The sequence below is a fragment of the Octodon degus genome, unplaced genomic scaffold, assembly GCF_000260255.1.
Source record: "Octodon degus isolate 3935 unplaced genomic scaffold, OctDeg1.0 scaffold00220, whole genome shotgun sequence".
Lineage (NCBI taxonomy): Eukaryota > Metazoa > Chordata > Mammalia > Rodentia > Octodontidae > Octodon > Octodon degus.
The window spans coordinates 1,610,726-1,623,571 of NW_004524796.1; the positions used below are offsets into that span (position 1 = coordinate 1,610,726).

General features: G+C 39.4%; 1 protein-coding gene across 2 annotated transcripts in view; it reads right to left on the reverse strand.

Annotated features, from left to right (window-relative positions):
• Rsu1 (Ras suppressor protein 1) overlaps positions 1–12,846 on the reverse strand; it is a 202,856-nt gene that overhangs the window by 90,070 nt on the left and 99,940 nt on the right. For both annotated transcript variants that reach the window (XM_004645188.3, XM_023705443.1), the window contains exon 8: positions 3,434–3,566. In XM_004645188.3, coding sequence (XP_004645245.1) covers positions 3,434–3,566 — 133 coding nt within the window. The remainder of the gene's footprint in view (positions 1–3,433; positions 3,567–12,846) is intronic.

A 12,846-nucleotide genomic window follows, 5' to 3' on the forward strand; every position in this document is an offset into this window, starting at 1 on the left:
AAAAAAAAAAAAGACATCACAGTCCCAGACTGGAAATTATAGTACAAAGCTACTGTGACAAAAACAACATGTTAATGGGCAAAAACCAAAAACAAACAAACAAAGAAACAAAAACCAAGGATCAATGGAACTGATTAGAAGATCCACAAATTACTCCTAGCAATACTCAGGTACCTTTTCTTTGACAGAGAAGCCAAACATCTTCACTGGAAGAAAGATAGCCTCTTTAAGAAATGGTGCTGGGAGAACTCTCTTTTTGACTTGCTAAAGATTAGAACTAGAACTATTATCCTTCACCATGCACTAAACTAGAATCTAAATGGATCAAAGATCTAAATATCATACAGAAACACTACATTTGGTAGAAGATAGAATAGGTAGAACCCTTGAAGACACTGGTATAAGCCAACTTTATGAACAAAGCCCAGACTTCAGGGAAAATATTGGAAAGAATCAGCACCTGGGATCTCATCATATTGAAATTCTTTTCTGTAACAAAGCAAACTACCAACAGAATGAAGAGAAAATCCACAGAATGGGGAAAAATTGCCAGATATTTCTTAGATTACAGATTAATATCTAGAATACATGAAGAATTCAAAAAAACTCACAAATTTAAATATTCAATCAAAAAATGTACATCTGAGATAATACATACCTCTCTGCTGAACCAATGGAAACAGAAACAAATATGTGAAAAAATGTTCACTTTCATTGGTCATTGGAGAGATGCAAATTCAGATAATGTTGAGACTCCACCTCACCCCAGAAAAAATAGCTATCACCAAGAAATCAGACAACGGCAAATGCTAGTGATGTTGTGGGGAAAAGGACACTCTTCTCCACTGTTGGTGGGAGTATAGACTGGTACAATCATTGTGAAAATCACTGTGGAGAATCCTAAGAAAGCCAACAATAGAGGTTCCATTGGACCTACCTATTCTCCTTCTTGGTATCTTCCCCCCAAAATGACATAAGCATAGTAGCACAGCAACATATGCGCACCCATGCTGATAGCTGCATAGCTTGTAATAGCTCAACCTTGGAACGAGCCCAAATACCCATCAGTCAGTGAATGGATAAAGATTTTCCCTCCCTCCCTACCTTCCTCCCTTTATTCATTCATTCATCCATTCTTTGTTTTTTTATACAACGGAGTACTATTCTGCCATAAGGAAAGCTGAGACATTTCTCACTAAAGGATACACCTTGAGAACCATATCCCAGTGAAATAAATCAGATACATATGTTTAAATATCTGGTGTGAGAAACCAAAAGGGTCATAAGGACAATAGTTACTGGGAAATGAAACCAAAATGCTAAGACCAGAAGGGGAACAAGGGAAGGAGAAGCAAGGAAAGAAAAGAAAAAAAAGCGAATTGAAAAAAATGGAAACAAAGCTTTAGTAAATAAGCAGAAGAGGGTTTGAAAGAAGGGAAGCAGAAAGAAAACAGCGAGATATGTCATGTACATGTACAAATTCCCTAGGATGAGTATTATTATGAATGCCTAAATGTACTGTAGGAGACCATTAACTGGTATCCATTTTATAATAGTGTCAGCCATTTTCTTAAGTTTCTATTCCCCTGCTGAGTTAAGTTTATGGTCCTTCTCACCTTGCCCATTCCCCATGAATCACGTGCTATGCCTCAGGGGTTGCACCTTCCCCTGTTGCCTAGATACCTGCTGACCCCTAGAGCTGAAACTTCTAAATTCCTACACTCCCTATATGTACCCAGCCCCTCCCCTGAATAAACGAGACTTGATCAGAATCCTGTCTTGTCTCCATTTCTTGCGTCTCCTGTCCTTTGTCCCCTCTTCAATTCCCCGCTCCTCCCCCAGGTGACCTTCGTTGACTGACCCGCTGGTTCGGGACAATGTACCAAAATAGTTAAGAGTATTTCCTCCAGTTCTGGATTAATAGGTACTTACTGGAGTATTTTCTATATACTGGCATATACAGAAAGCTCTTAAATACAGTCTATAGACCAAGCTCTACATAGCTTCATAGCTAGCAGCAAAAAATCAGAACCCTATCTAAAACTCATAATGGCAATAATTAAGAAAAACAAAATGAGCAATACTTTGTTAACCTGCAATTATGTTATTTCTATATTATCTAACCAAATGAACTCTAAAGTTGGACAGTATTTCTGTTTAAAACAAAGATTGAATTTATAATAACTGCACACATGCATGTGGCTCATGCGACTTTTTGCATATTTAGCCCATTTTACTCTTCTTATTAATAATTATATTTTAAATGTCAGAATACCATCTAAAACATTTAAAGCATGCTTTATGCTGCTTTCATCCATGAAGACATGCTATAATTTGAGGAATTTTACCGTACTTAATTTTAATGTCATTATTTCCCATGGTGCTCAGCAGAGATGGCTACTCATACGCAGAAGTTCTGTCTTGTCACTGGATCCAACCTCCCAGCCCAGCATAGATCCAGTTAGGAACACACTGAGTGGTGGGCATTTTTTAATATTCAGAGACAAAAACAGAGACAGAGACTAAGAGTCAAAAAGAGATGGAGACAGACACAGAGCGATGGAGGGAGGGGGCACAGAGATCCTCAACTGAATGTAATTGTCAACAATCCTTTAGCTCCTCACTAATAGCTGGGATGTTAAATTCTCAAAAGCTGATACCAAATACAGAAACAGATTAAATCTGATTATGGATTTATCTTTCAAATCACTTTTATAGATTTCAAAACTAGCCTAGATTTCAGTCTTAGTGATCAGTTAAACATTGAGATAGATGGCTGCTGTAGGGGTGCAGAGCTGGGATAAAATGAGGAAACAATGATAGGAGTAGGTGGGAGGCAACACAGTCCCTTTGAAGCCCTACACAGGAGGAAGAGATGGGCATGGTTAGCTTTAGGTATGGCTCCCATAATCCCTCTTAACCTGAAGTCAGGATTTTAGATATTGTGGAGCCACAATTTTAGGCTGATTTCTCTATCGCTTCTTGTGTCCTTTTCTCTTCCCCTTAGTGATAATCATGTCACTAGAGTAAAACCTTCTACATAATAGAATCTTGCTCTTCTAGTATTCTGATTTTATAAATAAACTGCTTAAAATGTTGTTCATAACACTTATAATTCTTGCATTCACAGAAGAATAAAGTATGTTCTAATCTTAAAGTGTCTGGTGAATTTCCTTGAAGCCATGAATATTCAACTAATTTAGTACCATAAAAATTCTTTAAACAAAATTGGTGAAAATGCCCTTGAAAATGTCAAGTAAAAGTAATCTACAGAGGCAATTCCCACATGTAGTTTTTAATGAAACATTTCAAAATGCTATGTTTTAATGGCCAGCAATAGGACAATGTAACCTGATAATTCTTTAAATGACATAATTATAAATACTAGAAAAAAAAAACCACAGATAATTCAGGAAAACATAAGTCTACTTACTATTTGTAGGTTTCAGAACGGATATATTCAAAAACATGGGACACGCCAAGCTGGAACTGGTCAGCAATAGGGGTAACCCAGGGATTGTTCTCCGCTTTGAATACTTGCTTCTGACCAGTTAAATCCAAGTTTCCTGAAAGGATAAAGAGGGAAAAGAAAAATGTGAAGTCATCTCAACCAACACAGATCAGCTCTAAAAACTCCTGGGTAGTGGCCACAGCACTGCCGCTGCTACCCTGGGACCTTGTGGTCACTGACTGCATTTTCAAAGAAATCTCTTACCCCAGGACATCACTGGTAGGTATATAAGTAATGTCAGTGATAATAAATTAAGACCAAATGGAAGAAGAAATAAGAAGGGAGGATGGCAGAGGAAATGCAGGGAAGGGGGAAAGGAAGGATGCAGACCTAGAAGCTCTTGCCAGTGTAACATATGCCCTGTCTTTCTAGGTATTTATCACAGAATCTAAAAAAGACTTTTCTGAGACGGAAGGAAACAGAAGTGTTGAAGCCCCCCGAAATTCTATGTTGAGAAGATTAAGTGAATATTCACTTGTCTTCGTAGATCTAAGCCCAATCTGATCAGTACCACCTCCTCAAGCAAGGAGCATGTGCATGAAGAGAGGAATGCTACCCATGTAGCACAAATGATTATTGTTTTACTAGACACAACAGTCAGAAGCACATTTCAGAATCAGCATTAAAGGATACTCATTAACATGCTAATGATGGAGACTAACACATGTACAGCTCTAATCAGTTTATAAATTCCTTTTTAGAACCATTTCCTCATGTATTTCCCTGGCAATCCTCCAAATTAATTTTCAACATCACTTTTTAGGTGAAGAAATGGAAATTTAAGGGAATCCACTAATATGTTTAAGATTAGAAAACGCTGCCATGTGGATTCAAACACGACTAGAAACCACCACTGCTTTCTACCGGTAAAACAATCATGTTAAATTACATGTCAGTCTAGACTGGTAAAGATGAACTTGCCAGGTGGTGGCACACACCTTTATGCCAGCACTCCAGGAAGCTGAAGCAGGAAGATGTCAAGTTTGAGCTTAGCACGGACAACCTATCTTAGTGAGATTCTGTAAAAAAAAAAAAAAAAAAAAAAAAGAACAGGCAGGGAATGAGGCTCTGGATATCAGTCTAATTTTTTTCCCTTTTGGTATGTTCAAAAATGGGAAAAATGTGTGGAAGAACTTTGTGTTACCTGCTTACCTATGAAAGAGAGAGGCAGGGACAGTAATTAAGCAATTGAGACAGGAATTAAGTAGTTGAGATTTATGTAGCTTTTCCCAACAGCAAATGGACAGAAGCCCTTCCTCTAAAATTCCTACTGAGCATGTACATTTTCAGACTTCCTGTTCACAGCCCAGGGCCCTGGAACACAGACATTCAGCAAACACTCTTCCCAAGACACAACCAAAGTAGCATTTGTCCTATTCTTATGCTCTGTTATCTACTGTTGTCCTAATTGATAAGTCAGGATAATGAAAACATATTCTGGGATGCAAGTAGGCCCAGACACAAATCATTTCTTAGCTGATCTGTGCTTTGGGAATGAAAGGATAAATGAAATTTTTACTAGGAAAATGATGCAATATTTCTTTTGCAAACAAATAGATACACTGAATCGTTTATGGTTTTATTACATGGACTTGCAACTGTTCAGGAAAATGGAGAAAGAAAAGTGATTACAAATTCACAAAATGCTTCTAAGGAAGGAAATGTTATGAAATATTAAGAGAAAATATTTCACCATGATCTTTACAAGGAAACTAAGAACCTGCTGGTGTCAAGTGAAAAAATAAAGAGATACATTCTTCTCCAACATTGTCAATAATGCCACTGTCCTCATCTTAGTGGTTGAATATGATCAGGCAGACATTAAGTCTCTTGGGAAATTAATGAGCTTGGTTTTCCAGCCGTTGGAAAGCCTTCTAAGGTTAATGCAAATCGAAGGGTCACAGATATTTTGTGCAGTTGAGCACCTTGTCCTGAGGACACCTTGTTGGTAAAGAGCTGCCACCCAGCCTTTTGTTTCTGTTTCTACTTTTACTTAGGAAAGGGTTTTAGCTTCCCCACTGATTGCTTGTCTACATTTCTTCATTGTCCCCATTTTCTTTTAGAATCTAGTTTATGATACTTCTATGTCATCTCTTCATATCCTTCCTTCCTAATTTCTTTTTATTCAAATTCTCCTTTTCTAAAGCAGAGGGCAATAGGGATTTCCAGAAAGAACCCATTACAGACAGATCTGTATGTACTGGAGGCTGTTCCTGGGACGGTGGCCATTGAGGGGCAGGTGTGCATTCCAGGCAACAGTACCCGCAGCACAGCAATTCACTACCAAAGAGAGGACGATGGAGCTCCAGGTGAACGATCTTCACACAGTCACCAAAGAAACAACTTGTGCTGACTTACTGCTATCTTCCTGACTTTGAGCCCTCCCCATGGACTCAGCCCAGAAGTAACCAGGAAACAAATGATGGAGACCCTTGGAAAGATCCGTGTATTTAAAGTGCATGAGGAAGAAAACAAAACTGTGATAAGCATTATAAATTTATGCAATTAGGATGTGAACTAATTCCTAAATGAAAGGTATCCCTCCCTATTGGCAATTCTGCCCTCAATCTGTTCCCTTCTCACCCCCCAAAACTGCTTTATCCTACTGAGACATAATCTGAATTTCCAGTCAGTAGAAGAACTCTATTCTATTGAACAAGCACCCAGGGCTTTCCATCATTCACAGGTTACCATGAGTCCATGCAACTGCGCCACTCTCCTGTTGACATGTGGTTCACATGGAGGTCACCACAACAGGACTTTGTTCTTTACACGGGGGAGAAGAACAGGAAGAAGAGAGAAGGCAGCTATGCTGGAGGCACACAGCACTTCTGACCACAGCGTATTCTCAGGGCGCTCATCAGTATGAGCGCAACACAGGCCAGAGAAAGGACCAGGCAAAGATTCTATGGATAAACTTGAGCTATTCCAATTTGGACCTGGGATGACTTACACAGGACAGTAAAAGAAAGAGATGTGTTTCTTTCTCTGATTTGCTCCCAGGCTGGCCTCAATAATCCAGAAGTAAGGTAAACTGTGAGCTAAGCATCACAGAGGCCCACACCCTGCCACCACCAACCTATGAACCTTGTCTGGCATGCAAACAGCCTCTTGCTAATTTCTTAACAGCTTCTTACTAAGGCTGCAGGCTTTTTAATGCTAATCTTCCAAAAATAATGCATTAAGTTCTGTGCTGCCTGACTGCCACACATGGAAGACAGACCTAGAGGAATAATGCCAAGAAAGGTCAGCTGTGCCCTTCTCTCTGTAGCTTCTCACCCGCTGGAGATCTGTCAGTCCCAAGTGACGTCTCTATTAGTGCTGTCAGAGGAGACAAAGAGCCACAGGGGATTGCTAATGACTTCTGCTAACTGGAGGAGATGCTGGATGCAAACTAGACACGCTCCCTTCAGGGAAAAAGAGTCTTACACTGATGTCTGAAAGTCAAGAAAACAGAAAGGACTGTGGACTATTCATGAGCATCTTCATTTACATTGCTTGGAAACCATTTGCACCTCTGGCCAGGGCTTGGGAAGGAGATGTGGCTCTGGGTTAAGCCAGCCCATTCCCATTTGCTTATTTTAGTCTCAAACTTGCTGCTAAATCAAATTCACAGGTGCTTCATAAGGTTGCAAGAACTGGGAAGCCTAAAAGGAAGAATGACTCAGGTTCACAGGGGGGGAATTAAAAGCAACAGCTTCTTGTTGGACGCTGTTTCCACTTTTTAACCAAACACCATAAAAAGGTGTTCAGTGTCCACGGCAAACCTCACAGGAAGAAACAATTGCCTGTGACCAGAACGGCAATCACATCACACATGAGCCGTTAATAACCAGGCAATGCCTGTTGAGAGCTACAACCTGGTGCCATAGGATGTGTTTATTTTGTTTTTCAACTTAATGTCACCGGTGGATAACACAATCCTTGCTTTTGTGGAGCTGTAATCCTCCCAGCAAGCTATTCATCTCAGGCCTCTCTTACCTCACTCTACACCAATCCAACACGCAGCAGTCTGAGAAGAGGTCTAATATAATTAGAGGAAAGCTAGGCCATTATACTGTGTGAAAAGATGACACCCATCTCATATCAGCCTAGCAACAAGTCCCCATTGAGTTGGCACGGCTCGTCTGTCAGCTGTCTGGGGCAGGTTCCCTTTTAAGTAATAACATGCAGGAAGCATCTCACCCCGCTGTCCGTCAGCCAGCAATCACACTCACGCCGCACGCTTCAGTGCACCGAGAGCGCACCCCTCACCCATCCCCTTTATTAGAAGGCTGAGCAGTGCTCTGGTGGTGTTCTAACAAGGATCAGGCAGCAGGATTAAGCACTGTGACAAAGAGGATCTAATAAGCTCGAAAGTGGTGCATCTACAGACACGCTGGCTGGCTCCACACACAGATTCACTCTGCTCTTCCTCAGTTGGAAGGCGCAGGCCACTGGGGAAGCCAGGCAGCGCTGTGATTAGCCATGACCCCCTGACCGATGCTGCTATGAAGATCATATATCACTCAGAGACTTATTCTGCAATTGCAAATTGGATTTTCCATTTTATTACCTGCAAAAGGACCACATATGCTTCTTTCCTTAGCCTCTAGTACAGCAGGCTTGGCGGTACAATGTAATTGTATCAACATTAAATCATGCAAAACAATTGTTCCCTTTACTAGTTATAAATGTGATTGAATACAATAGGCAATTGCAGCCCCATTAATAAGCATGCTCGTTTTCACTTATGGAAATTGGTTGTTTCAGTAATCACACTGTGCAAATTCTTCCTGAGTACTCAAAATCCTAAAAAATGTGGCTGGAAGCACCATTTGTCACAGCATGAGTAATCAGGGGTGAGGGGTGGGGGGAACTAGGGCAAATTTTTCACGTCATCAAAGCATCATTTCTTCCTTTCCTAATTTCAAAATGATATCCCAGAGAATGTTTTCAATAATGCATTCTTAGTCATAAAAACGTGGGACAATGGGTTAGCAAGTAAATTTACAAAACCATGGCTGATTGGGTAGTCTATCATTGCTAAACCAGATTTGCCCAAATCCAGGTAATTGATTTGCTCACAAAGGGATATGGATGGAGCATCATGACAGCTGAAAGATATCCTTTCCTCACAGTGAGTCCCAAGGAAGCGAGCCACAAATGACTGCAACATAGAATAAAAGCTGAGTTTAGGGCTGCTCTCTAAATAGAGGTGGTCCACACACAAATCTCTGTAATCTTTATTATGATGGCTACACTACTAATTATAGACATGCATGGTGACAGATAATGGCAGGCTATGGAAGGTTCCTAGTTTTTTTGCTTTTTACCAAGTAGAAAATGATGATAAGGCCCATAAAATGATGCTTCTATTGTCACAGTGAATATTTTCAACAATTCAACAATGGAAACAACCAGAATGTTCACTACCAAGCGATAAACACAATAATATATACAACAGCCATACTATGAAATTTTACTCAGTTATTAAAATACTTGTATGTACTGAGTTGGAGTTCTACACTATAAAATAAAATTCAGGAAATACTATATTTTCTCTGATGCATTTTTTTGAACAAACTAGGATAAAAATCCCACAGCATATATACAAATATTTATGTGAAAAAGAAAAAGGGTATCTAGCATGTTAATTGTTCTCTTTCAAGTTGTTTAAAGTATGCACTGTCTTAATAATAATTAAAGATTACAAGATTAAACTACAGTGAAAGGGAATTTATCAAATACAATTTCAAAATACACAGTGCTATCTAACTGGCAACAAGAAGCACATCTTATTTGAAATGGTGTTATGGATGGGCTAGTAGTTCATCTTTCTGCCCACACTGTTGATGACGGTCTATCAAACCCTGAATCAACTGAGAAGAATTGCTTCTCTTCCTGCACACCATCAGTGCAACCCAAGGAAGCTGAGGTGTCTCCTGCCAGCACCCAAATGGATCCTGCAGGACTGCAAGGCCACACTGTCATCCCCGCAACTGTCTGCTCCATCTTTCTGGCAGAACATTGCTAAAAGCGGCCTTTACTTCATGCATGCAAGGCACTGCGGCTTTACAGTGAGTGCTACAGTAAACTACCATTGTGGTAAAAGGGGAAGAGTGCAATTTGAATAGAAAAAAAAATTAAAAACAAAAACAAAACCACTTTGCCGAATTGCTCTAAGAAAAGGAGCATCTGATTTATGTGTGTGCTGGTGCAAATAGATCCAGAAGTCCTTTTAGCAATGAAAAAAATTCCATTTGACATTGTTTCCAGCTCATCCTCCTCTTGGCCATTTGGTATGTGTCGTCCAGGCTGAAATGGGATGGAGGAGCTCTCTGTCACTTGTAAATATGATTAACCATCCACGGAGCAGTGCTCGACCCCAAGTCATGCTTCCACTGTGGGTTTCCCTCACAAGCTGATAGGGCTGTTAATGAATAATTCATGTATTAAATCTGACATTCATTTAGGATTTCCCTATCCTTCTTCTAAATGTAGAAGGCAATCTCATTTTTGGTCACCAGATTTTCTTTTCATTGATTATGCAATGTCACATCACACAGTGAAACATCCAATGGTCCTGGCTCTTGGTCCCCCGTGTGTGTGTGTGTGTGTGTGTGTGTGCGCGCGTGTGTGTGTGCATGTGTGTGTATGAATCCTGTGGGTTGCTGAACCTCAGTTGCTAAGTATGGATAGCAAGAGCAATTGATACGATTGTGGGTTGGGACCAAAGTGTATAAAAATGGTCCTCCCAACTGGAAAACACTAAGAAAATATAAAGCATTACTTTCATTACTATTTTAAGTTATACCCACAAAGGGAAACACTGTACATGTGGACAATATCTACCTAAAACAAATGTTCCCATAAATTAATAGGCTTCTGAAACTTAATGTCAACTTTGCCTGGTTACACTCTTCTCAAGAAAGAGTCCTGTTCCTAAGACACGCAAAAGCCTATGAATAAGAGTAAAGCTAATATACAATTTGGGAACACTGATTTTGTTTCCCAGGGAACTGAAAAACTTCGGGATAGCAGTACTCTGCTGCCCTCCCCCTCACCTGTGGGCTCCCCAAGTACTGGCCATTCCTTATCTTCCTCTTCAAGATCCTTCCCCTCAAATTCCCCAGTTCAGGGGCCTATGTAGAGGACACTTTTCCAATCTCTTGGGAAGCTAGAAATGGCAGCATTCAGGGGCTCTGCTTGATTCCAGGACCTTGCATCTCTTACGCAAGCGCTCTACCACTGTGCTTCTATGGCACACAGCCATGTCACAGCCAAGGTAAACATGTATGAGATTGCCACTGGGAAAATGGGACAACTTTTTAGTTAGGTTAGCACTGAATTAACACTATCTCAGACCACTTCACCAGTTCCCCCACTAGTAAGATTTAATACTAACAACAGTGTTATGTAATTGCTCTGTAATACTAGCGACAGAAATGATTTGCTTTTCTCTTTCTAGAAAGCCTTCTGGTCTTTAGCTAAGCTCTAATGCTGGAGGTACAGGACCTACTTTGCCCAGTTATTTTAATTCCACAGCATACATTTGTAAGATTGACCATATGCTCTCAAAAAAAAAAAAAAAAAAAAAAAAAAGTAGAGTGTATGAAGGTAAGAGCCACACTGGAACAATAAACTTTAATAAATACTAACCATAATTTTCATCGTTGAGAGAAGCTCCAAACCAGTAACTTGTTTTCTATGACTATACAAGCATATGGCAACACAATGACTAGAAAACATCATGTTACTAAGACTGGGCTATGTATCTTTCTCATTTACAATTTACATATGTGTACATCCTCCTGCCAAACTGGCACAGATCCAAAGGAACTTTAATTCCTTCAGCTAACTGGGGTTTGAGAAATGGGCACTTTCCCTACAATGCTGATTAGAGCCCTATGGTTGGCACCTCTTTTCTGAAAGGCAAACTGGTAAGTTATATTAAGAGCTAAAAAAAGGCTCATACTGTTTAACCCAGAAGTCTATCCCAGTAATAAATTTGTGCCAAGGAAGCAATCATACATATTCTAAGTGATTTATGACCATACATTTTCAGTTCAATGGTGTTTATAGTCTTCCTGAACAACTGGAAACATCTCAATTGTCTAAATGGTGGCTAATAAATTATGAGACACTTACAGTATGGTATAATACATACATAGTTATGTGATTAAATAGGTTTCCAAATGAAATTTAGTGACATTAGTTAATGGTCATGATATAATACTGAAGACTGAAGAGTAGATGGTAAAACTAAAATGCACGATAGTATTTTTCTAAAAACCATACACAGAGTTGTATAGGAAGAACAGACTCGGATACAAGAGAAAGGCTAGAATAAAATAAACTTAGAATTTCATCACTGGTTTTCTGGGGATGGTGGAATCATGAAGGTTATCCTTTCCTGTACTTCCTATCTGTATGAAATCTGGATTCTCAAGCCTGAAGTGCATTAGAATTTTCTGGCGGTCTTGGCTTACCTTATTTTTTGAATTTCACAAGTCCTAAGTGAGGCCAAGAGTTTGCAATCCTAACAGTTTCCTAGGAGGTATAGTATTTCTCTTCTAAGGGACTACATTTTTAAAAAATCACTGGCCTTTCTTAATGGTAAAAAAAAAAAGACTAGAATTTTAAGTAAAGCACATGCTTTTAATGTACTAATAGTTCTGAAAAAGAAATCCAAACTTTGGGGTGCCATTACAAGTACAGGTAAGGAAGTCAGAAATTTTCACCTACAGTGAATGCGCATTCCTATAATCAGCCTCATTGTACTTACTTGGGTAGTAGCTATTACTTGTTGAGCATGTTCTATGTACCAGGTTTTGCTTCAAGAGCTCTGTGTACATTATTCCAAGAAGTCATGCAATCTTACATGAAAAGAATTATTATGATCTCATCTTAAAGAATGGTAGCATAATGTATCAGACTGATTCTTTCCTTTTTTTTAGTTGTCAATTTTATCCCACTTTATTGGCTGTTTGTAAAAATAATATCCACTGCTTTCACTCTTTTGCTAATTTCTCTCAATTTTTATTGCATTAAAATACATGTAACATAAAATTTATCATTTAATTTTTTAAGAGTACATTCCGGTGACATTAAATACACTCATAATTTTTTTGCTACTATAACAATGCATTTATGTAGTTTTCATCTTGTGAAACTAAAATTCTATACTCATTAATAACTCCTAGAACACAAATGTGTTTTGGAGAGAGCGCTGGTCACCATGGTGCCATGCTGGGTGCTCTGTTGGCCACAGCCACAGGGAGCGAGGCAGGCCTGCTGCTGCAGCATCGAGCTAGGATAGCTTTAATAGGCTGATCAGATTAAGTCAATGTGAT